Source organism: Maylandia zebra, linkage group LG12, assembly GCF_041146795.1.
Source record: "Maylandia zebra isolate NMK-2024a linkage group LG12, Mzebra_GT3a, whole genome shotgun sequence".
Classification (NCBI taxonomy): Eukaryota; Metazoa; Chordata; class Actinopteri; order Cichliformes; family Cichlidae; genus Maylandia; species Maylandia zebra.
This window is the reverse complement of record NC_135178.1, coordinates 31,036,240-31,059,897: the sequence shown is the minus strand read 5'-3', so window position 1 is coordinate 31,059,897 and position 23,658 is coordinate 31,036,240. Positions and strand designations below refer to the sequence as shown.

At 38.5% G+C, this 23,658-nt stretch overlaps 4 protein-coding genes across 10 annotated transcripts; 2 read left to right on the top strand and 2 right to left on the bottom strand.

Moving 5' to 3' along the window:
- The first annotated feature begins 1,384 nt into the window (after positions 1-1,384).
- On the top strand, positions 1,385-4,320 carry LOC112435641 (uncharacterized). Its single transcript, XM_024804414.2, has 5 exons — positions 1,385-1,686; positions 1,955-2,051; positions 2,425-2,535; positions 2,984-3,150; positions 3,483-4,320. The coding sequence occupies exons 1-5, from the start codon at positions 1,448-1,450 to the stop codon at positions 4,318-4,320; spliced, it is 1,452 nt and encodes a 483-aa protein (XP_024660182.2). The 5' UTR covers positions 1,385-1,447.
- An 8-nt stretch (positions 4,321-4,328) lies between these two features.
- LOC112435642 (uncharacterized) lies at positions 4,329-8,956 on the bottom strand. Of its 3 annotated transcripts, XM_024804416.2 has the most exons (10): positions 8,735-8,953; positions 8,340-8,425; positions 8,159-8,191; positions 7,973-8,062; positions 7,498-7,569; positions 7,301-7,389; positions 7,086-7,188; positions 6,713-6,815; positions 6,394-6,633; positions 4,329-6,172 (listed from the first exon to the last, which is right to left on the bottom strand). In XM_024804416.2, the coding sequence occupies exons 1-9, from the start codon at positions 8,778-8,780 to the stop codon at positions 6,551-6,553; spliced, it is 705 nt and encodes a 234-aa protein (XP_024660184.2). In that variant the 5' UTR covers positions 8,781-8,953; the 3' UTR covers positions 4,329-6,172; positions 6,394-6,550. The 3 variants fall into 3 exon arrangements, with proteins under 3 accessions (XP_024660184.2, XP_024660185.2, XP_024660183.2); XM_024804417.2 differs by lacking the exon at positions 8,340-8,425 and having other exon boundaries at positions 8,735-8,956; XM_024804415.2 differs by lacking the exon at positions 8,735-8,953 and having other exon boundaries at positions 8,340-8,728.
- Positions 8,957-10,317: 1,361 nt separating this feature from the next.
- Positions 10,318-13,785, bottom strand: LOC143421513 (uncharacterized). Of its 4 annotated transcripts, none has more exons than XR_013101188.1 (10): positions 13,199-13,785; positions 12,623-12,655; positions 12,437-12,526; positions 11,962-12,033; positions 11,765-11,853; positions 11,550-11,652; positions 11,225-11,292; positions 11,058-11,110; positions 10,871-10,949; positions 10,318-10,649 (listed from the first exon to the last, which is right to left on the bottom strand). XR_013101188.1 is itself a non-coding variant. In XM_076891083.1 (8 exons), the coding sequence occupies exons 1-8, from the start codon at positions 13,014-13,016 to the stop codon at positions 11,101-11,103; spliced, it is 678 nt and encodes a 225-aa protein (XP_076747198.1). In that variant the 5' UTR covers positions 13,017-13,397; the 3' UTR covers positions 10,969-11,100. The 4 variants fall into 4 exon arrangements, 1 of the variants encoding a protein (XP_076747198.1); XR_013101186.1 differs by having other exon boundaries at positions 12,804-13,397; XR_013101187.1 differs by adding an exon at positions 12,804-12,889 and having other exon boundaries at positions 11,058-11,292; positions 13,199-13,396.
- Positions 13,786-13,976: 191 nt separating this feature from the next.
- Positions 13,977-18,218, top strand: LOC143421512 (UDP-glucuronosyltransferase 2A2-like). Of its 2 annotated transcripts, none has more exons than XM_076891081.1 (6): positions 13,977-14,921; positions 15,249-15,397; positions 15,537-15,668; positions 16,856-16,943; positions 17,256-17,475; positions 17,740-18,218. In XM_076891081.1, the coding sequence occupies exons 1-6, from the start codon at positions 14,204-14,206 to the stop codon at positions 18,023-18,025; spliced, it is 1,593 nt and encodes a 530-aa protein (XP_076747196.1). In that variant the 5' UTR covers positions 13,977-14,203; the 3' UTR covers positions 18,026-18,218. The 2 variants fall into 2 exon arrangements, with proteins under 2 accessions (XP_076747196.1, XP_076747197.1); XM_076891082.1 differs by lacking the exon at positions 13,977-14,921 and adding an exon at positions 14,984-15,093.
- Positions 18,219-23,658: the final 5,440 nt, after the last annotated feature.

Here is a 23,658-nt window from a genome sequence, read left to right as displayed (position 1 = left end):
TTGATTCTATGGAGATTAACAGTAATCCAGAAATTTACAAATTTGTCCTGGTACATCGCGTAAATGTTGTCCCTGAGACATCGCGTAAATGTTGTCCCTGGGACATCGCGTAAATGTTGTCCCTGGGACATCGCGTAAATGTTGTCCCTGAGACATCGCGTAAATGTTGTCCCAGGGACATCGCGTAGATGTTGTCCCTGGGACATCGCGTAAATGTTGTCCCTGAGACATCGCGTAAATGTTGTTCCTGGGACATCGCGTAAATGTTGTCCCTGGGACATCGCGTAAATGTTGTCCCTGGGACATCGCGTAAATGTTGTCCCAGGGACATCGCGTAGATGTTGTCCCTGGGACATCGCGTAGATGTTGTCCCTGGGACATCGCGTAAATGTTGTCCCTGAGACATCGCGTAGATGTTGTCCCTGGGACATCGCGTAAATGTTGTCCCTGAGACATCGCGTAAATGTTGTCCCTGGGACATCGCGTAAATGTTGTCCCTGGGACATCGCGTAAATGTTGTCCCTGGAACATCATGTAGAAGTTGCCCTGGGACATCGTGTAGATGTTGTCCCTGAGACATCATGTTAAAGTTGCCAGAGACATACCATATGAAAGTTTAGCTTCTTTTAGCCCCTGTTTGTTTTATATTATTTTATATATATATATATATTTTAATATTATATTTAATATTTACATTGTATTGCAAAAAACCCCACAACAAGTTAAAATGAATTAATGAATATTGACTAATTAAACCTTCGTTATTTTTCCACCAGAAATGGACGACATAATTAGAAGAAGTGTTCTGAATGACGAAAAAAAAAGAACTGGAAAAGACACACAACTTTGTGTGCATGTTTCACAATGCCAGGAGGACCCATTCAGTGTTGTGTTAGAAAAATTGAACTCATTAACCCTTCATGGACATTATAAATGTTTAAATGTTGCCTCAGGTAAAGACAGGAAAAGAGACTATTACAAATTCAACTGCATCAGAGCTGGGAAAAAAAGTCGAAACAGCTACAGAGCAGTGGGCTGTAAGGCCTATGTTTCATTTAAAGTACTCAAATGTTGGAAAGACCACACAGTCATCGTGCAGCGTACATATGATAAGCATGATGGGCATGATCCTTCGGACCCAAAAGACGCACATTTCAACAATATTTCCAGTGATTTGAGGAGGAAGATTGAGGAACTGCTTTCCCTTGGAACTAAGCCAGCCATCATACTAACCGAATGTCATAAATGGGCCAAAGAACATGGACACAGAGATCTTCACAACAGAGAGCATTTTATCACACCACGTGACATTGACAGTGTTAGAACCTGCATGATGAGGAAGAAGCACTTTAACTGTGGAGACAGTCAAATTGCACATACCTTACTTAATGGAAAACATCAAGAACATGTTCTCTTCTATCAACCATACACATCTGACCAAGAACTAATGATTGTTTTGCAGACACCTGTAATGAAATCAAACATGGAGAACTATGCAAAACAGTTAGTATTTGTTGACACCACGCACTGCGTTAACCAGTATTCATTTCCCTTATTCACACTTGTTGTAAGAGATGATCATGGGCATGGAGTCCCTGTGGCCTATGCTATTGTCAGCAACGAAAGTCAGAAAACCCTGGAAACTGTTCTTGGAATAGTTTGTGAGCATTTCCCAACTTCCCCGAGGTAAATAATACATTGACAGCTATTGATTTTGAAATAATTCCTTTTCAAAAAAGTTATAACATGCCAGAATCTAATGCTATAGCTGCAGCATGGGCTGCAAAAAACTTTCCTTTCCAGTTGTTAAAGTTATTCCTATAGGCTGTATGCAGTATTTTATATATCTACTTGTGAGTTGAAATGTTTAATTTGGCATTGAAGTGGTGCTTTGAGATAGCAAAAACATTTTCATACTGTTTAATCTCATTTAGTGTTTTCTTTTTTTCTGTAGAGCATTTATGGTTGACAAAGACTTTGCGGAAATAAATGCTTTGCAGAAGGTTTTTCCAGAGTCAGCTATCCTTCTATGCTGGTACCATGTCTTGCAGGTAAACCACATTGTTTTCTTTTCACGTTGTCTAAGATGCACCTGAAACACATTTTTACAACAGGGTCCTGTTGTCATGATTTGCCTCATTGTGATATTCACCTACTCAGGTTAATGAATATAAAGGGATAAAATGTTGAGTGACTATGTCCATCCATTTAAGACCACAGTGCACTCATCTTCTGGTGGCTGCTTCCCAAAGCTCTTTTTGACATTTAAAAATATGTTTGCCTGGTTGATTTCTGTAATGCACAGGTCCTCTTGTCCAGTGAGTGACAAAGTTATTTTTGGACGTCAGCTTTCTTTTATGCTTTTTGTACAGCTGCTCCTCTGTCTCTCTCTCCAGATTAACTTTTTTTCTCTTACATTCACAGGCTGTTAATCGATGGCTTTCAAAATCAGAGTCCGGGGTCCATGGGCTTTCTAACACCCAAAAGAGAAATGAAATCATTTCTTTCTTTTGTAAGCTGAAAGCTTGCACATCTGTAAGTGTAATTTGTCTATTTCACATTTTGATTTCTTGATTACACTAAGAGCATAATAACTTTCAGTTGCTAAAAAAAGTTACAGAGAGATACAAAATAGATTTTTGAAACAATTTCTAAAACTGGCTTCTTATCTTGCTTATCAAAACAAGTACTTAAGCTGTGCAGAACATCATTGTGTCACCCACTGTGCAGTAGAACTTGTGAGTGGGATTCTTTCACAGACAGATGCTGAAACCAAATATGCTTATAGGTTTAGTGTTCCTTCTTAGCCATTGTAAGGGAAGAAATAATTGCTTCTTAATACAAAAACACGACATATTATTAATAACTTAAAATTCTTAATGTTATTCAATAAAAGGAAAAGGGCTTCAATACATAATATTAAAGATTTCAATAGGTCTGTTAAATGGATTGAAATATATTCTGTTGCATCCAATTCTCTTAGGAGGACGACTTTAAAGCCACATCAGCAGAGTTCTGCCAGACATTTAAGCAATACCCTTTGGTGTGCCAGTATTTTCAGAAGCACTGGGAAGGCATTGGCCACATGTGGTGTGACTACGGCCGTCGCTTCAGTCACGCTCGTTCTGAAACAAACAATGTGATTGAAAGGTATGATTTATTATTTTGACCTCATTCAATTGTATTGCTGAAAAAAAGATATTATGCTTTAATCCAAGAGGCTAAACTGAGTAGGTTCGTCATGTCATTGCCAGAACAGGTTTTAGGCAAATCCTTTAAATTCTAGCAGCGTTTTTTATGTTATCACAACAAAAAACAGAGTAGGTGGATTTGCCTAAATCAGCTAAACCGGCACAGAGCATTCCTTTATAAAAGACGTGTGCAATAGGTATTCCAATTTTTAAAAAAATAATACAGTCTTGATTAAAACTTTAAATTCCTTCAATTACAGTTACTAATCATTTCAAATAACTGTTTTTCAGATTTTTCCACCGCCTGAAATACCAGTTTTTATCTGGCTACAAGAATAGGCGTCTGGATGATCTGATTGAAGTGCTCCTAGGGAAGGCCGACGACTACTTGTCAGTCATAAAAACCCTGCAAGATGTGGGCCGCATGAAAAACAGGTTTGCTGACACCTTGTCTCAAGTTTCAGACTCTGCTTCAAGACTGATGGAAAGTGGTTGGGCTCTTAAAATTACAGTCAAGAACAGCCATGGAGTTAATGCATATCAAGTCCCATCTGAGTCAAGAGAAGACATGGTGTATGATGTCTGCCCTGTTGAGTCCTACTGCAACTGTACATATGGCTTACGAGGACTTCTTTGCAAGCATCTAGTGTTACTTGCAAAATTAGCAGAGGCTGACAATGACATCTATCCAAACATGGAAACAGACATTTCTACCTTGGCAAGAATTGCAGTGAAAGAAAGGCATTACTTTGTACACTGTGAGGACTTGAAAGTGATAAAAATGCCAAGTTTGTTTGGAAATCTGTGTTTTTTTGCATCGGCTGCAACACTTCAGTGCACTTGTTGTACGTTCTCTCACTATAACACATGTGCTTGCCTGAAGGTGGCTTGTAGCCATTTTAAACAAATGAAAAACTCTCTGAAAAGTCCTCTATCAACTTTGAATGACACTCCTGTAGTTGAAAGCACAGACAAAAAATGCACAGAAGATGCAGTTGGAAAACTAAATGCTGTTTTAGACACAGTTAAACAGTGGGCATTCATTCCAGAGGGTATTACTCCAATGATAGATGAACTGCATACAAATGTCTTAAAAACAAAACAAGTAGGCAAAAGTATATGCCAATAAAGACGACAGATAATGCACGCAAAATTAGGCCATTGTATTCTAGCAAGAAACGTTCGGCCAGCATCGACATTCCAACAGTCTGTGAAAATGAATGTGAACAGTCGATAACCACTGAAAGAGAGACATCCTCTGGAGAAAATGAAAACCTTTTGGAATACAAAACAAAAAAGAGAAGAGTTAAAGCTAAGTATATGCACAAGTAGACTTTTGTGTGACATTTCAAAGGGACTGCATCCATTACTTCTGTTTATTGAAACCTAAAGCTGAATAGCTGTCTTAACTTTCTGCCAAGGAACAGTTGAAAAGAAATTGTTTGGTCTCTCAAGCAGTTGTTATTTATGTGTGTTATTCATTACTTTGGCTTGGTTGCTGTTTTTGATACAAATTCATCTGTGCCCATTGTAATATTTTCATATGTTACTATTTTTATATTGCTATGCATTATAAATAAAGGATTACTTATTACTATTAAAGGTCTGCATTTGTAATTGTTGGTATTATTTATAAAATATGCGCTCTTAAGTTTTTTGCTCCATAAAACGATACCTGTCACTTTTTGGACATAGAGTATCAGCTGTTGAGAATCCTGGCTCATACAAAATAGAAGTAAAAGGTTTCAACATCCAGCCTTTTTATGATTAAATACAAAGTGTAATAACAGAGTTATTGGGGTGTGATTTTGTTAATAGTTAGTCTTAAGTATAAGTTTAATAGTAATGAGTAAGAAAATATAGCCAGAATAATGGAATGAGACTAACACCTGACCTCACACTGAGATTTGGTATGAAGTGGCATGTTTGTGCTAATGCTGACATTGGGGCTCAGAGTTCCTCTGTGTGTATATATTTGTGAACGTTAACTTGGCTAATGTCCAAGGGTTTGACTGCTTTCCTGTTGGATTGTATCACAAAGAACAGGGATAAGAGCACCAGTGGCCGTGCACACCCTCATCTCTCTCCTTCACCCGATCATTAGTGTTGGAAACCGGCATTAGCTCAGAGTAGATTAGACTTCAGTATAGTGCAAGTGATTTGATTTTATGATTATTTGATTCAGTTTTTTCTGTGTTCAAGCTCAATTACTTTAATAAAATATGTTGAATTCAAACAAATAAATAAACAAATAAACTGTGGACATTACCCTTTTAAACCTTTCTGAAACAAGACAGGTAAAAACCAGTGTATAAAAGTTTACATAGGTATAAATAGCTCTAACACTTTACTCCAGCCTGGCGTCCACACATGTGGACATCACATTTTGGGTTATTTAGACCAAAATACTAAATCTTGATCAACAAGTGCCTGATATACAGTTATGAGGACATTATACTGCAACTGTTCTATCGAAATTTCAAATTAATGTCCTCATATGTGGCTCTCATTTTTCTCAGAAACAAAAATTAGGTAAAAAAAACAAAACCTGGTAATTCTGCGCTTGATCTCGTCTTCTGTTATTGTGTAGGTTTTCTTTTTTGAGCTTGGTACAGATAAGCGACCATGCACTCTGTAAACTGTACTAGTTCCTTCTGAATCAGTTTGGAATTCTGTATCTGCATCGATCCTGTCAACATCAGCAGCAGCAGCATTATCTGTACTCAGACTTGTGCCGTATACTTCTGTTTCTTTTTCTTTGTCTTCAGTCTGTGTACCTTCATCTCTGACTGTCAGTCTTCCTATCTCACTGTTACTTGTCGATTTGCTGCAGATGTTCTCTCCCTTAGGAACTTTTCCTTTGTCATTCGCTGCCTGATGCTTTCCCTGATGACATTCTTCACTGGCTACTTCTATTGCTCCTCCTGTATAGCCACCCACTATGCTGCACAACTCCTTTCCCTCTGCTGTGCTGCACTGTGCTGTTACATAAAGAAGAATGATATAAACAGCACTATATCAATTTAATTGTGAAGAGAAATCCCCACAATACGACACAGTTATGTCTAAAATAGTTTTGTGTAAAAACTGGATCTTGAAACGTCCACTTTAATTACACAGTCCTGGTGTGCAAAGGCAAAATTACGAAAAAAAAATTCACTTTAAACATTTTTGGACGTTGTTTAGTTATATTGTGACTTACTCTCACAGAAGATACAGATGCCACAAACAGACTTTGAACAACGCATGTGCTTGTATGCACCACATTTCTGGCACTGCACCTGTGAATTAAAAAAAAAAAAAAGAAGAAGAAATAAACAAACAAAAAACAAATGAACAAAGTCCATTAAATAAACAATCTATATGGCTAAGGACATGTCATAGTGTAACCGGTCTTTGGCTGCAATCACACACCAGCACTGACTGCACTTCCTAGTTCGATCTGCAAAATATAATTTGTTTAAGTACAAGTTACATTTTCCAATGTTAGAGAAAAAGAAGGCAGCTAATTTTATCTTTACCTATTGAGGAAAATAAGTAGTGGCAAAGTCGGGACCTGAGCTTTGTGATTTCAGTGTTGTACTCCTCCACTTGTGTTTTACCGTCAATGAGAGATTGGGCAAACTAATAATTGACGAAGAAAAAAAAAAAAAAAAAAGAACAAAAAGAATTAGATTAACAAAGAAATGTTTGTTTGTTTTTAACCCCCCCCCCCCCCCCCCCCCCCCCCGAGAAAAAAAAAAAACAGAGCAACCAAAGCAAAGCATTACTGCTGAAATGGTTCAATCTACAAAAAAAATTGAGATTTTACCATCCTGCCTCTAAGGCTTTAAAAACTGAATAGGCAAAAATGTAAACATTACTTATATAGGTTAAAGCTATAGTTTTCAGTACCATTATGACATGCACTCCACATGAGTTCCCATCCTGTTGATGTGGGTGGCTCACATGTGACAAGGTCCACTCTCCAGCGCAGCCTCTTGCTGAAGCAAATGAGCTGAGAGATCGCAGTTATTACAAATAAAAAGCATATAGAGAAATCAATAACCACGTTCGGTAATGCTTTCAATTAAATTAAATATGTTATGTTAAATATGTTAATTAATTACCTCCAGTTTTTCAACACCGCACTTTTTCTGACCTCCGACTCGCCAAATGAATTCATATAGACTATGGTCCTCTTGGGTATGTCACAAAACTGTTTTGTAAAAAGATGGATATGGTAGGCTTGGGCCTTGAGAATTCCTAATGAGGGACACTGAAAAGTATCATGCACTAGAGAGAGTGCAAAATCTGTGCAACTTACAAACAAGGTCCAGTGGCTGCCGTTTTCCAGACAGGCTCCAATCAATTTCTCATACATCTGAAAGATGTTTTTCTGGAAATAAAAAGAATGTGACAAGTATGTTTTTCTGTCAAGAATGACACTGCAAAAGCTTGTCAGGTGAGACTTGTAATTAATTCTGCAGATACACAAACATATAGAAAGTGTCATTTTTGGTTTACATTAATTAATTTCTATAGTGTGTACAAAACAAATCAAGACCACAGACTCAACACGCACCACTCAATTTTTGGTGTTCTTTATCAGTTGGCCAAGACAGAAATGTTTTAATCTGTGTGCATTGCTTTTGAACAAGTCTTTACACAGAAAAGGTTTCAGAAAGGTATTTTTCAGGTTCTTCTGACAAGGCTTCAATTTTGGAAAATGCTGTTTGTTTATAGTGGCAACTTATAAACCCTTTGTGATAAGAACATAGTTACCACAGTCCAAGTCATACCTTCAAAAAGTATGCACTTTGTGCTCTTGTGGACCCATCCAAAATTTTTCCAGTGATTTGGCTTGGTATTGGATAAATGTGAGGGAAATTCTATAAAAATAACATAAATACACCTATGTTTTCAAATACATTACAAAAAACGTAAACATGCTATGTCATTATGATCAAACAAGCTTTTCAACATACCTCACACTGCAAATAGATTAGGCCATCTATTACCTTATAAAACAAATAAATAAATACATATAAATAAAAACAGAACTAAGGAACACGATTCATTAAGTAAATTGTACAATAAAGTGTATTTAAAGCAGAATTTAACATTAGTTTTATGACAACATAAAAGGATTTTTATGTCAAGAGGTACCTCATCTGAAATGTTAGTCTGGTCAAACAGGGATTTCAAACTTGAAATACCAATAGAGTTTGGTCCAGCTACTCCCACAAGGTAATCTGTGAGAAAGCATATGCTGTAGTCAACAGATATCATTTTCTTTTTGCATGCTGCAACCATCATCCATTTCAGTCTTCTAGGAGCTTTGTCTGGTTGTAGTTCTTTTTTCTCCTCCTCTCCCCTCATCTATTAATTAAATTGTTTTCTGACCTTCCTAACTGTTTCCGACCTGTCTTCCCAATGTGATGTTTAAGCAATATATGTATGGTCAGAAGGGGGTGAAATTTTCATTGCAGTTGTACGTGTAACATTGCATGTGATAATAAAAGGCTTGATTGGTTGATTATTCAACATGAGTTGACATTTACCTGACATTGTGAAGGAGTCACAGTTTCTGTAAGGGTGTAAGAACATAACATGTGGATTTGTTACACTTCTTTTTCACAAGTTAATAACAATCAATAATTTTCATTCCATTATTTACAAGCTATCACACGATGTCCCTGGGACAACATTTACACGATGTCCCAGGGACAACATCTACACGATGTCCCAGGGACAACAATTACACGATGTCCCAGGGACAACATTTACACGATGTCCCTGGGACAACATTTACACGATGTCCCAGGGACAACAATTACACGATGTCCCAGGGACAACATTTACACGATGTCCCAGGGACAACATCTACACGATGTCCCAGGGACAACATTTACACGATGTCCCAGGGACAACAATTGTTTGGTCTCTCAAGCAGTTGTTATTTATGTGTGTTATTCATTACTTTGGCTTGGTTGCTGTTTTTGATACAAATTCATCTGTGCCCATTGTAATATTTTCATATGTTACTATTTTTATATTGCTATGCATTATAAATAAAGGATTACTTATTACTATTAAAGGTCTGCATTTGTAATTGTTGGTATTATTTATTAAATATGCGCTCTTAAGTTTTTTGCTCCATAAAACGATACCTGTCACTTTTTGGACATAGAGTATCAGCTGTTGAGAATCCTGGCTCATACAAAATAGAAGTAAAAGGTTTCAACATCCAGCCTTTTTATGATTAAATACAAAGTGTAATAACAGAGTTATTGGGGTGTGATTTTGTTAATAGTTAGTCTTAAGTATAAGTTTAATAGTAATGAGTAAGAAAATATAGCCAGAATAATGGAATGAGACTAACACCTGACCTCACACTGAGATTTGGTATGAAGTGGCATGTTTGTGCTAATGCTGACATTGGGGCTCAGAGTTCCTCTGTGTGTATATATTTGTGAACGTTAACTTGGCTAATGTCCAAGGGTTTGACTGCTTTCCTGTTGGATTGTATCACAAAGAACAGGGATAAGAGCACCAGTGGCCGTGCACACCCTCATCTCTCTCCTTCACCCGATCATTAGTGTTGGAAACCGGCATTAGCTCAGAGTAGATTAGACTTCAGTATAGTGCAAGTGATTTGATTTTATGATTATTTGATTCAGTTTTTTCTGTGTTCAAGCTCAATTACTTTAATAAAATATGTTGAATTCAAACAAATAAATAAACAAATAAACTGTGGACATTACCCTTTTAAACCTTTCTGAAACAAGACAGGTAAAAACCAGTGTATAAAAGTTTACATAGGTATAAATAGCTCTAACACTTTACTCCAGCCTGGCGTCCACACATGTGGACATCACATTTTGGGTTATTTAGACCAAAATACTAAATCTTGATCAACAAGTGCCTGATATACAGTTATGAGGACATTATACTGCAACTGTTCTATCGAAATTTCAAATTAATGTCCTCATATGTGGCTCTCATTTTTCTCAGAAACAAAAATTAGGTAAAAAAAACAAAACCTGGTAATTCTGCGCTTGATCTCGTCTTCTGTTATTGTGTAGGTTTTCTTTTTTGAGCTTGGTACAGATAAGCGACCATGCACTCTGTAAACTATACTAGTTCCTTCTGAATCAGTTTGGAATTCTGTATCTGCATCGATCCTGTCAACATCATCAGCAGCAGCATTATCTGTACTCAGACTTGTGCCGTATACTTCTGTTTCTTTTTCTTTGTCTTCAGTCTGTGTACCTTCATCTCTGACTGTCAGTCTTCCTATCTCACTGTTACTTGTCGATTTGCTGCAGATGTTCTCTCCCTTAGGAACTTTTCCTTTGTCATTCGCTGCCTGATGCTTTCCCTGATGACATTCTTCACTGGCTACTTCTATTGCTCCTCCTGTATAGCCACCCACTATGCTGCACAACTCCTTTCCCTCTGCTGTGCTGCACTGTGCTGTTACATAAAGAAGAATGATATAAACAGCACTATATCAATTTAATTGTGAAGAGAAATCCCCACAATACGACACAGTTATGTCTAAAATAGTTTTGTGTAAAAACTGGATCTTGAAACGTCCACTTTAATTACACAGTCCTGGTGTGCAAAGGCAAAATTACGAAAAAAAAATTCACTTTAAACATTTTTGGACGTTGTTTAGTTATATTGTGACTTACTCTCACAGAAGATACAGATGCCACAAACAGACTTTGAACAACGCATGTGCTTGTATGCACCACATTTCTGGCACTGCACCTGTGAATTAAAAAAAAAAAAAAGAAGAAGAAATAAACAAACAAAAAACAAATGAACAAAGTCCATTAAATAAACAATCTATATGGCTAAGGACATGTCATAGTGTACCCGGTCTTTGGCTGCAATCACACACCAGCACTGACTGCACTTCCTAGTTCGATCTGCAAAATATAATTTGTTTAAGTACAAGTTACATTTTCCAATGTTAGAGAAAAAGAAGGCAGCTAATTTTATCTTTACCTATTGAGGATAATATGTAGTGGCAAAGTCGGGACCTGAGCTTTGTGATTTCAGTGTTGTACTCCTCCACTTGTGTTTTACCGTCAATGAGAGATTGGGCAAACTAATAATTGACGAAGAAAAAAAAAAAAAAAAGAACAAAAAGAATTAGATTAACAAAGAAATGTTTGTTTGTTTTTAACCCCCCCCCCCCCCCCGAGGAAAAAAAAAACAGAGCAACCAAAGCAAAGCATTACTGCTGAAATGGTTCAATCTACAAAAAAAATTGAGATTTTACCATCCTGCCTCTAAGGCTTTAAAAACTGAATAGGCAAAAATGTAAACATTACTTATATAGGTTAAAGCTATAGTTTTCAGTACCATTATGACATGCACTCCACATGAGTTCCCATCCTGTTGATGTGGGTGGCTCACATGTGACAAGGTCCACTCTCCAGCGCAGCCTCTTGCTGAAGCAAATGAGCTGAGAGATCGCAGTTATTACAAATAAAAAGCATATAGAGAAATCAATAACCACGTTCGGTAATGCTTTCAATTAAATTAAATATGTTATGTTAAATATGTTAATTAATTACCTCCAGTTTTTCAACACCGCACTTTTTCTGACCTCCGACTCGCCAAATGAATTCATATAGACTATGGTCCTCTTGGGTATGTCACAAAACTGTTTTGTAAAAAGATGGATATGGTAGGCTTGGGCCTTGAGAATTCCTAATGAGGGACACTGAAAAGTATCATGCACTAGAGAGAGTGCAAAATCTGTGCAACTTACAAACAAGGTCCAGTGGCTGCCGTTTTCCAGACAGGCTCCAATCAATTTCTCATACATCTGAAAGATGTTTTTCTGGAAATAAAAAGAATGTGACAAGTATGTTTTTCTGTCAAGAATGACACTGCAAAAGCTTGTCAGGTGAGACTTGTAATTAATTCTGCAGATACACAAACATATAGAAAGTGTCATTTTTGGTTTACATTAATTAATTTCTATAGTGTGTACAAAACAAATCAAGACCACAGACTCAACACGCACCACTCAATTTTTGGTGTTCTTTATCAGTTGGCCAAGACAGAAATGTTTTAATCTGTGTGCATTGCTTTTGAACAAGTCTTTACACAGAAAAGGTTTCAGAAAGGTATTTTTCAGGTTCTTCTGACAAGGCTTCAATTTTGGAAAATGCTGTTTGTTTATAGTGGCAACTTATAAACCCTTTGTGATAAGAACATAGTTACCACAGTCCAAGTCATACCTTCAAAAAGTATGCACTTTGTGCTCTTGTGGACCCATCCAAAATTTTTCCAGTGATTTGGCTTGGTATTGGATAAATGTGAGGGAAATTCTATAAAAATAACATAAATACACCTATGTTTTCAAATACATTACAAAAAACGTAAACATGCTATGTCATTATGATCAAACAAGCTTTTCAACATACCTCACACTGCAAATAGATTAGGCCATCTATTACCTTATAAAACAAATAAATAAATACATATAAATAAAAACAGAACTAAGGAACACGATTCATTAAGTAAATTGTACAATAAAGTGTATTTAAAGCAGAATTTAACATTAGTTTTATGACAACATAAAAGGATTTTTATGTCAAGAGGTACCTCATCTGAAATGTTAGTCTGGTCAAACAGGGATTTCAAACTTGAAATACCAATAGAGTTTGGTCCAGCTACTCCCACAAGGTAATCTGTGAGAAAGCATATGCTGTAGTCAACAGATATCATTTTCTTTTTGCATGCTGCAACCATCATCCATTTCAGTCTTCTAGGAGCTTTGTCTGGTTGTAGTTCTTTTTTCTCCTCCTCTCCCCTCATCTATTAATTAAATTGTTTTCTGACCTTCCTAACTGTTTCCGACCTGTCTTCCCAATGTGATGTTTAAGCAATATATGTATGGTCAGAAGGGGGTGAAATTTTCATTGCAGTTGTACGTGTAACATTGCATGTGATAATAAAAGGCTTGATTGGTTGATTATTCAACATGAGTTGACATTTACCTGACATTGTGAAGGAGTCACAGTTTCTGTAAGGGTGTAAGAACATAACATGTGGATTTGTTACACTTCTTTTTCACAAGTTAATAACAATCAATAATTTTCATTCCATTATTTACAAGCTATCACACGATGTCCCTGGGACAACATTTACACGATGTCCCAGGGACAACATCTACACGATGTCCCAGGGACAACAATTACACGATGTCCCAGGGACAACAATTACACGATGTCCCAGGGACAACAATTACACGATGTCCCAGGGACAACATTTACACAATGTCCCAGGGACAACATTTACGCGATGTACCAGGACAAATTTGTAAATTTCTGGATTACTGTTAATCTCCATAGAATCAAGAACTCATGTCCAGTTTCACAGCTATGGACCAGTTAATTATGTTTCCAGGTGATAGTTTGATTCATAGATTCAGCACACACTTCTTCACTTGTATTTCGAAATAATCGAAGGCGGGTATTTCGAAGTCGCAAAGGAATGACGTCACAAGAAGGTGATTGGTCACTTGCAATGTTGAACCTGGAACAACATTAATTATGATGATGTGGGAACAATGCTGACACGAGGAAATCAGATCGTCCAGGTTTCACAATGAGCTCACCCGAAATCCTGGCTGATTGGGACCCACACCCAGTTTCACACCTTGGCTAAGGGGATTAGAGGATCATCAGGGGGTCCTTTTGTCCCTCTGTGGGGGGTTACTCCCACTAGGTTTAAATCTGGGACTCTCCACCATTTGACATTAGAATGGAAGAAGCTTCGTGGATGAGAGGTGAAACGTCTTCAAGCAACTTAAAGAAGTCCAGACACTTTTCTTTGCAAGCTCCTTTGACTACGATGACCTGGATGACTGAGAACCTTCAGAGACACAATCACAGACAGAATTGAGTAAATGTTCATCTTAACTGAGTTAATAATTATCTTTCCTGTGATACTTCTACAAAGGATCAGACCACAGCTGGTTATCCTGCTGACATTCAGACACCATGGATCTGCGTCTCTCTGCCTGCATCCTGATGGTACTTTGTGCAACATCGTGTGCAAATGGAGGAAATATTTTGGTGTGGTACGCCGATGCCAGCCACTGGATAAACATGAAACCTGTTCTGGAGACGCTGGTTGACAGGGGACACCAGGTAACTGTACTGATTCCGAGCTTGTCAGTATACATGAACACCAATGAACCCACCCGCTTTCACTATGAGCCCTTCAATGTCTCTTTCTCATTGGAGGCTTATAAGAAGCTTCTAGAAGACTTCCTCCAATTCTCCATATACGAGATTGATTATATGAATTACTGGAAGATCTACATCAGATACATTAACATTTCAAAGACAAACCTTCAGTACAATATCCAGTATTTGGACGGTGTGGTGAAATCAGAAGCCATTATGAAGAAGTTGAAAGAGGGAAATTATGACCTTCTCTTGGCTGACCCCTGGAAAGCTGGCAGTGACTTGGTAGCAGATATTTTGGGGATCCCACTCATCTTCTCCTTGCGCTTCTCCTTAGCTAATAACTGGGAGAGGCATTGTGGTCAGATGCCTGCTCCACCATCCTTTGTTCCCGGTGCCATGAGCAAACTCACAGATAAGATGGACTTCTCAGAGAGAGTGTGGAACTTTCTCTTCTACGCTCTCCAAGACATCGTGATTGATCACACTTTTTGGAACATATTAGACAGATATTACTCTGATGTCAAAGGTGAGCAAATAGGCGTGAAGCACTGATTTAAAAAATATTAAAAATTTGCTAATAATGTAAACACAGTGTTTTAAAATTTTCTGATTAAGAAAATATGATCTCTTGCATAAACTATTGGTGATATGTTAATGTTTTTGGAACGTATTAGACAGATATTACTCTGATGTCAAAGGTGAGCAAATAGGCTGATTTAAAAAAACTATTTGAAATCTGCTAATAATGCAAACGCAGTGTTTTAATATCCCATCAGATCTGATTAAGAAAACATGATGCCTTGTATAAACTATTGGTGATACATTGATGTCCATTACTTATGCATTGCAACAGGAACTCCCACCAGTGCCTGTGAGTTGATGAGTAAAGCAGACATCTGGTTAATCCGAACCTACTGGGATTTTGAATTCCCTCGTCCTTTCCCCCCCAACTTCAAATATGTTGGTGGGATCCACTGCAGACCTGCTAAACCTCTACCAGGGGTAAGGACACTCAACTATTACCATTTGATTAATCATTACATCACAGAATATTCCTGCCAGGAGCAGTGAAGCCATCAAAATGTTGCAATGAGAAAACAGCTGGTTGGCTGGTGGTGGGATAATATTTGACTTGTTACAGGATCTGGAGGAATTTGTGCAGAGTTCTGGAGATGATGGCATTGTGATCTTCACTTTAGGATCCATGATCAACAACGTCACCAAGGAGAAGGCAAACATGATAGCCTCAGGCCTCGCTCAGATCCCACAAAAGGTCAGAGGATAATCTTTGTTTCAGCTGTAATTAATTTTCTGCAAAGCATGGAGTCGTTTTTCATGTTTCAGAGTGCTCTACTTCTGACTACCAGAACTACAAAAACTACATGTTTTAATGAGATTGCAGACTTTGGACATTTTAGGCTGCATGTTTGTGAGAATCAGCCATCTCCAATTTTACATCCATCACGCACTGCCGCTCAAACTCTACTCACACTCGCTCCTCTTCGACCACTCACTCTCAAATTCCACTCACGCTGCCACACACAGGAATCTCAGGAAGGGTCCACCAACAGGTCCGGGAAATCTATTTAAAGAAACAACGGTTAGTTAAAGACAGACAACTTTAAAACAGAGCAGAGAGCATGAACTATGCGGGTTCAACGTTTCAGCGATGAGGTGCTCAGAGCCCTACCCTTAAATAGCGCCAGAGTGATCAGGACAGATCAGCAGGAGGTGGTGGCAATAAACCCAGGTGTGAAAGGTGCGAGCCAAAGGCAAGAGCCCAGTAACTCTGAACTCTGCCCAGGCAAGCAGGAGACAGTAGGGAGGAAAGAGAGAGAGAAACAAAAACCCAACCTGTAACCAGTGTGGGCCAGCCAGAGAGACACCGGGACCGTGACAATTCCTTTGACTGTTCACAGCAAGCACCACCCTTAAATTTAACTCCAGGCCTTTTATCTGCTTAATTGATAATGACATAACAAAGGAATTGCCCACACCTCATGATGAAATGGCCCTTTAGTCCAATTACTTTTGGTCCCCTTAAAATAAGAGCATGGCACATGTTAAGGAGCTAAACACTCCTAAAACCTTCATCCAATTTGAATGTAGATACCTATCTGAGAGTCTACAGATTATGTCGATGTAAATGATATAACTACAAATAGAACAGGTTTCAGTAAACAGGTAAAAAGAAAAAAAAACTTGCATCAATCTTGTAAATACATATATAAATCTAACTTTAAAATAAAATCTAAAATTAGCATTCAAAGAGTTTTATACCCAAATCACTCCGATTATGCAGCTTTAGATGACAGGTAGAAAACAGCTGACTAGAAACACATACTGCAGTTTTATTTTCCCATAATATTTTGTGATATATTGCCTAAAGTGTGGCTGTAAGTATACTACAACAGAAAACAAACAAATCATGTAAGCTAAGAAATATGTTACCTTTTATAGGTGGTGTGGAGGTACATAGGAGAAAAACCAGAAACCTTGAGTGCCAACACTAGAATATATGACTGGATCCCTCAGAACGACCTCCTGGGTACGTAAACTTGGCACTAAACATAGATTTTCTTAAAACTGCAATGACATAAATTAAACGCACATTCAACATGAAATGCAAGCTGTGAGCATTCTGTTTATTAACAAAAGGAAAAATTGATCAATTATACTTTTCTAACAGACACCCTGTGCAAATCTAATCTGTTGCACTAAAAGATTAGTTGAATGCACATAAGTATTAGAACGTGCAAATCAATTTCAACTCAGCACTTATGCCGGGTTATTGAAATTCTCCTGTTGTTCACGTGAAAAACTAACTTTCAATGTCACATGGTTATTTGGCATGTGTTAGGTCACCCTAAAACTAGAGCTTTCATCACTCATGGAGGCACAAATGGGATTTATGAAGCCATCTACCACGGAGTACCCATGGTGGGCATACCCATGTTTGTTGACCAGCCAGACAACATGATCCATATGAAGGAAAAAGGAGCTGCAGTTATTCTCAATTTGAACTACGTGACAGCTGAGGATCTAAGAGATGCAGTCAACACAGTCATCGATGATAAATCGTGAGTTCTCTGAACTATCTGCACTTTAAATTAGGCACTGGGAACAGGCTTTAAAGGGAAAAAATGTAGCAGGGTCAGAGTATGAAACGTGAAGAATTTACCTTGAACCCCTTTTTCTTGGAGCCAGCTAACACAAGAAAGCCTTGCTGAGCTGAACTTTAATGACCTGTGTAAACAATTTTTTATGGTCTCATAGCTTTTTGATTAATACTGCATGATATTCATTTTTACAATTTTTTTTCTCATTTATATACACATTCACAGGTACAAAGAAAATGCTATGCGGTTGTCCAGCATCCACCACGACAGACCCATGAGTGCTTTGGAAGAGGCAGTATTCTGGATTGAGTTCACACTGAGAAACAAAGGGGCCAAGCACTTGAGGGTCCAGGCCCATGAGCTCACCTGGTACCAGTATCACAGCCTGGATGTCTTGGGCTTCATCCTCACTATAGCTCTACTCCTCATATTCATCTTCATAAAGACCTGCAGTTTCTGTCTGCACAGGTGCTGTGTCAGGAGAGGAAAGACCAAAAGGAAGGCTGAATAACAACTGAAAAAGGTGCTGAGTGTGTTGTGCCGGGGCAATATTTGTTACCTACATGAGACTTTCTTTCATGTATGTTGAGTTTCCCACCATCTTATTCTTTATGCATCACCACTGATTACTTTAACTGAAGACAGGTGTACCGATTTGCAGAAGTGTACCTGAAGTTAATCTCACATTAAAAACAGAATGCTGATTGGCTGTTGAGTTTTGCTTTTTTAAGAAAGGAAAACACAAAATTCATTCTATGCCTTTACTTGAGTACTGCTCATGAAAAGTCACCACTGTGGGTCCTCTTGGCACTACATGTGGTCAACATTTATACAAATATGGAAGATGGGCTCCAAATTGAACTTTAACATACAGAACTCATTAACATAAATGTTAATGTGATTGTGGCTCAAGAGTTGGGAGGTCATCTTGTAATTGGAAGGTTGCCGGTTCGAGCCCTGGCTGGGACAGTTTCGGTGTTTGTGTCTTTGGGCAAGACGCTTCACCCGTTGCCTACTGGTGGTGGTCAGAGGGCCCGGTGGTGCCAATGTCCGGCAGCCTCGCCCCTGTCAGTGCGCCCCAGGGTGGCTGTGGCTACAATGTAGTTTGCCATCACCAGTGTGTGAATGTGTGCGTGAAGGGGTGGATGAATGGATGTGTAAAGCGCTTTGGGGTCCTTAGGGACTAGTAAAGCGCTATACAAATACAGGCCATTTACCATTTATATTAACAAAAAACAAACTGCCCTCCGTGTCCTGAACGAGGTTTACACAAAATAATACATTTGAATCACAGCTAGTATTTGTTCCCCCTCCCCCCACATGAACTGTACAGGAATAATTTTATTTCCATCATTTTTTCAATTTTCCATCTTCTTTGACTTTCCACAACATCAGCTCCATACAGGCAGTAGCATCTTCTGCAGTGTCATGGCCACAAACTAAGGGGTATAAAAATAATCTTTTATTGGTGAGTGACTCAATGTAGCATGCTCTCTGCCCTGAAAGGTGTAGGAAATATAATGGAGAGTCAGAAGAAGTACTGGCCTTCTATTCAAAGGGACAGCAAACAGTGGATGAAACACCTTTATGGTAGCCCCGTCATCACCACTAGATCCTCCCAGAACGACACCATGTTCAGTTCAGGAGAAAATAACACTGGAGCAGCTTTCCATCACTGCACACAGCTCTTCAAGAATAAAATGAATCAATGATCCTTGAATAATAGATCTTTTTTGACTGCTACCTGTTAATAACTGTTCATATATGTTTTCTAAGGTAGCTTTTTGTGAGAGACTTTATATACAAAACAATTGCTGTATGTGATTTGCTTAATTAGGTCACAGCAAATAGTGACTTTTTATTTCTACTTCAAGACAGGGATTGGTAGTTACATTACACTGAGACTTTACGGTAATGTGCTGCCACCTGGTGGTAAAAGCTTTAGATAAAAATTTGGTTCAGGTAATTACAAATAGTATAATTAAGATGGAAAAAATAAAATACTTTTAGAGGACATCAGAGAGAAATAAAGTGAGATTACTGTATCATGACATTTCAACCCTTTTGTCCAAAAATGACTTATGACAAATTAAATTCAGGGTATACAAGACAAGACAAGCAGACCATGACGAATTTTCAATATCTGTTGGTCTCTGTCAACTATGTGTTTGAAATACACCATATGGAAAAGAAATAGTAAAAACTTATGATTTATATGTTATATTGGTTTAGTAAGTATCCAAAACATACAAGTTTCATTTATATAATTTTTCAAGGCATCTTATATCTGTTTTCACTCTTGTATGCTTTTCATACAAGTTTCACACAAGACAGATACAAACTTTATAAGATTTATATATATCTTTTCTATATGGGACACTACCCATCAAAAGTTTTGAAACACCTCAATTGTCCAGCTATTTATTCCAATTTATGTAATTCAAATCCAATGAATAGGTTGAAATGGTACAAAGGTAAGTGTTGAACTGCCAAAGGTTAAAAAAAAAAGGAAGAAAGGTTTCCCTTGATCTCTTTTTTGACTTCAATTGTTTGTTTCTACTATGCTTTCATTTCAGACTGCAATGTGACATTAAACAGCATGATTTTCAATAGAAAACTGGAATAATTGGGGTGTTCTAAAACTGGTAGTTTTTTAAGAAGACACAGTGGTGTATAGTATCTCATCAAATCGAATGCCTCAGAAGTTTGTATAGCTAACATTTTTGTATTTTCACAACAGCTGACCTCTGACCTTAATGCTGAGGGCACTGGGGTAAAAATGCGTGTTTTAAAAATCTTTCATTGATTAATCTAAAAAGACAAAGGAAGTCCTTGCAGTCCCCATGTGCTGCTCATAGGGGTCTGATTATTGGGATTCAATACCCGTTGCCGTGAACTTGTATAAGCTGCAAAATTTCTAGGCGAATCCTGTTGAATACTTTGAGTATATGATAAATAGAAAACATAACATTTAAAAAAATAAGTGTAACAAAAAACAAAAAGGTCCCAAATGGTATGTTCACAACCAATCAGATGTTTTGTACTTTATTTTACAAACGCCTTCCATGGTTCTGGTTCAAAACAGACATCCAGATGATTTTGTGTTAATTATTTGCACATTAAAGTCTACTGAGGACTGCAACTGGAAGATGTGAAATAAGCTGTGAAAAACTTAAAAAGAAAAAAGAATACATTTTTAAAAAAGGAAGTGAAGAAGTCACCTTGAGTAAACAGAGGTCTTTTTCCAGGCAGTGTCCAATTAGAATCGTGTCAGCATTTCTGAAGCCCAACAGCATCTCCTGGACATCTCTTAGAGAACCATGGTGACCCTTCACACCCTCCTCACTAACACCTGAAAATCTGGCCAAGTAAGTTGTCACACGGGTTCTAAGCAGAGCTGCATAATATGCGTTATAAAGCAAAACCTTACCATCTTTGAAATACTGACTAAACCTTGCACTTGGTGTTGACCAAATTTTCAATAGACAGAAAGATTTTCAGACTTCTGCCACACTTCTGTAGTGACAGAGCGAGTTGGTATAGTTTATGTAGTGCACAGAGAAAGATGAGGGGTATATTATCACATTACCTGGTGCTATAGTCAATGACATCATTTTCAGGTTTAATCCAAGGTGTCATATAGAATTAGCTGACTCGAGTTGACCGTTACTCTGGATAACTCCAAACCATGAATGGTTTAAAACTACAAAGGTAAACATATGTTTTCATTGCAAACTGATTAAAACAAAAATCAAACTTCAGACATCTTTTTCCACACCAACAAGTTCTGACATAAAGCCCATGGGCACAAGAGTTAAAGGTAGAGTATATAATGAGGTGAGCTGAAGTGTCATACAGCAATCCTACACACATCAACAATCCTGCTGTGTTGTGCATGTGTCACAAGATATACTTAATATTATACTTAATTAATAATGCCTCCCGGAACCAGAGGCAGACAGAGAAAGACCTGGGTCATCCGCAGCCACCCTAGGGTACTAGGTTAGAAATCAGTCTTGTTTCTCAGTACAGTCAACTTTACTGTGACTACCTTTTAACCCATTGTGATAGCACAGACAGATATGAGTCAGAGTTCAGATTTATTGAGTTAATAATTATCTTTCCTGATATACTTTCACCAAAGAATCAGACCACGGGTAGTTTTCCTGCTGACATTCAGACACCATGGATCTGCGTCTCTCTGCCTGCATCCTGCTGGTACTTTGTGCAACATCGTGTGCAAATGGAGGAAATATTTTGGTGTGTACACTGATGGCAGCCACTGGATAAACATGAAGCCTGTTCTAGAGACGCTGGTTGACAGAGGACACCAGGTAACTGTACTGGTCCCAAGCTCATCAATGTACATGAAAACCAATGAACCTGCCCGCTTTCACTATGAGCCCTTCAACGCCTCTTTCTCATTGGAGACTATAGAAGATTTTTTGGAAGAGCTCCTCCAATTCGTATTATACGAGTTGGATTATATGAACTACTGGGAGATCTTCACCAGATCCGTTAAATATGTGAACACACACATTCAGATTTCTTTTCAGTATTTGGATGGTGTGGTGAAATCAGAAGTCATCATGAAGAAGTTGAAAGAGGGAAATTACGATCTTCTCTTGGCGGACCCCGTCAAAGCTGGCAGTGACTTAGTAGCAGATATTTTGGGGATCCCACTCGTCTTGTCCTTTCGCAGCTCCCCAGTTAATAACTGGGAGAGGCATTGTGGTCAGATGCCTGCTCCACCATCCTTTGTTCCCGGTGCCATGAGCAAACTCACAGATAAGATGGACTTCTCAGAGAGAGTGTGGAACTTTCTCTTCTACGCTCTCCAAGACATCGTGATTGATCACACTTTTTGGAACGTATTAGACAGATATTACTCTGATGTCAAAGGTGAGCAAATAGGCGTGAAGCACTGATTTAAAAAAATATTTAAAATTTGCTAATAATGTAAGCACAGTGTTTTAAAATTTTCTGATTAAGAAAATATGATCTCTTGCATAAACTATTGGTGATACATTGATGTCCATTACTTATGCACTGCAACAGGAACTCCCACCAGTGCCTGTGAGTTGATGAGTAAAGCAGACATCTGGTTAATCCGAACCTACTGGGATTTTGAATTCCCTCGTCCTTTCCCCCCCCCCAACTTCAAATATGTTGGTGGGATCCACTGCAGACCTGCTAAACCTTTACCGGAGGTAAGGACACTCAACTATTACCATCTGATTAATCATTACATCACAGAATATTCCTGCCAGGAGCAGTGAAGCCATCAAAATGTTGAACAAAAATGAGAAAACAGCTGATTGGCTGGTGGTGGGATAATATTTGACTTGTTACAGGATCTGGAGGAATTTGTGCAGAGTTCTGGAGAAGATTGCATTGTGATCTTCACTTTAGGATCTGATAGGTTTGTAGCTTGAACCTATTCGCTGGAACGTTGAAGACAATATAATTACACAGCAAAAGCATTGAACACCAAGTAGACAAAGTTCTTTGTGTTACTCAACAATACAAAACCTAACAGGATCCCTGATCAACAACATCACCAAGGAGAAGGCAAACATGATAGCCTCAGGCCTCGCTCAGATCCCACAAAAGGTCAGAGGATAATCTTTGTTTCAGCTGTAATAAACTTGTGCAAAGCATGGAGTAGTTTTACATGATTCCGATAACCAGTTTCAGAGTGCTCTACCTCTGACTACCAGAACTACAAAAACTAGTTTTTTTAAATTACATTGCAGACTGTGGACATTTCAACGTGCAAGTGTTCAATTTCCATGTTATTTCCACAATATTTATGTTCATTTTCCTAATACAGAGTGCGAAAAATCAGATCAACAGCTGATGATTTCCAATGACAGGTCAACCCTGATGCACCCGCCAGGGGGGAGAGCGGCGGGGTCGGGGGATGCGGGTCCCCCGCGGAGGGAGGGAGGGATGGAGGGAGGAGGTCGGGGTCGCGAGAGCCCCCCCGAGGGGATGGGACGGGATGGGAAGGGAGGGCGGGGCCAGGGGATGCGGGTCCCCCGCCGAGGGAGGGAGGGAGGGAGGGAGGAGGTCGGGGTCGTGAGATCCCCCGAGGGGATGGGACGGGATGGGAGAGAGAGAGAGAGAGAGAGAGAGAGAGAG

What these genes read in the sequence shown, in the direction of transcription:
- LOC112435641 (XM_024804414.2), top strand. Translation starts at nt 1,448, where the DNA reads ATGATTGTTTTGCAGACACCTGTAATGAAATCAAACATGGAGAACTAT. An exon ending in AGCTGAAAGCTTGCACATCT is followed by an intron (nt 2,536 to 2,983) that starts GTAAGTGTAATT and finishes CAATTCTCTTAG; the next exon opens with GAGGACGACTTTAAAGCCAC. An exon ending in ACAAACAATGTGATTGAAAG is followed by an intron (nt 3,151 to 3,482) that starts GTATGATTTATT and finishes ACTGTTTTTCAG; the next exon opens with ATTTTTCCACCGCCTGAAAT.
- LOC112435642 (XM_024804415.2), bottom strand. Translation starts at nt 8,552, where the DNA reads ATGAGGGGAGAGGAGGAGAAAAAAGAACTACAACCAGACAAAGCTCCT. An exon ending in AGACTAACATTTCAGATGAG is followed by an intron (nt 8,192 to 8,339) that starts GTACCTCTTGAC and finishes TTGTTTTATAAG; the next exon opens with GTAATAGATGGCCTAATCTA. An exon ending in GTGGAGTGCATGTCATAATG is followed by an intron (nt 6,816 to 7,085) that starts GTACTGAAAACT and finishes GTCAATTATTAG; the next exon opens with TTTGCCCAATCTCTCATTGA.
- LOC143421513 (XM_076891083.1), bottom strand. Translation starts at nt 13,016, where the DNA reads ATGAGGGGAGAGGAGGAGAAAAAAGAACTACAACCAGACAAAGCTCCT. An exon ending in AAAGTGCATACTTTTTGAAG is followed by an intron (nt 12,034 to 12,436) that starts GTATGACTTGGA and finishes TTTTATTTCCAG; the next exon opens with AAAAACATCTTTCAGATGTA. An exon ending in GCAGCCACTGGACCTTGTTT is followed by an intron (nt 11,854 to 11,961) that starts GTAAGTTGCACA and finishes TTTACAAAACAG; the next exon opens with TTTTGTGACATACCCAAGAG.
- LOC143421512 (XM_076891081.1), top strand. Translation starts at nt 14,204, where the DNA reads ATGGATCTGCGTCTCTCTGCCTGCATCCTGATGGTACTTTGTGCAACA. An exon ending in ATATTACTCTGATGTCAAAG is followed by an intron (nt 14,922 to 15,248) that starts GTGAGCAAATAG and finishes GCATTGCAACAG; the next exon opens with GAACTCCCACCAGTGCCTGT. An exon ending in CTGCTAAACCTCTACCAGGG is followed by an intron (nt 15,398 to 15,536) that starts GTAAGGACACTC and finishes GACTTGTTACAG; the next exon opens with GATCTGGAGGAATTTGTGCA.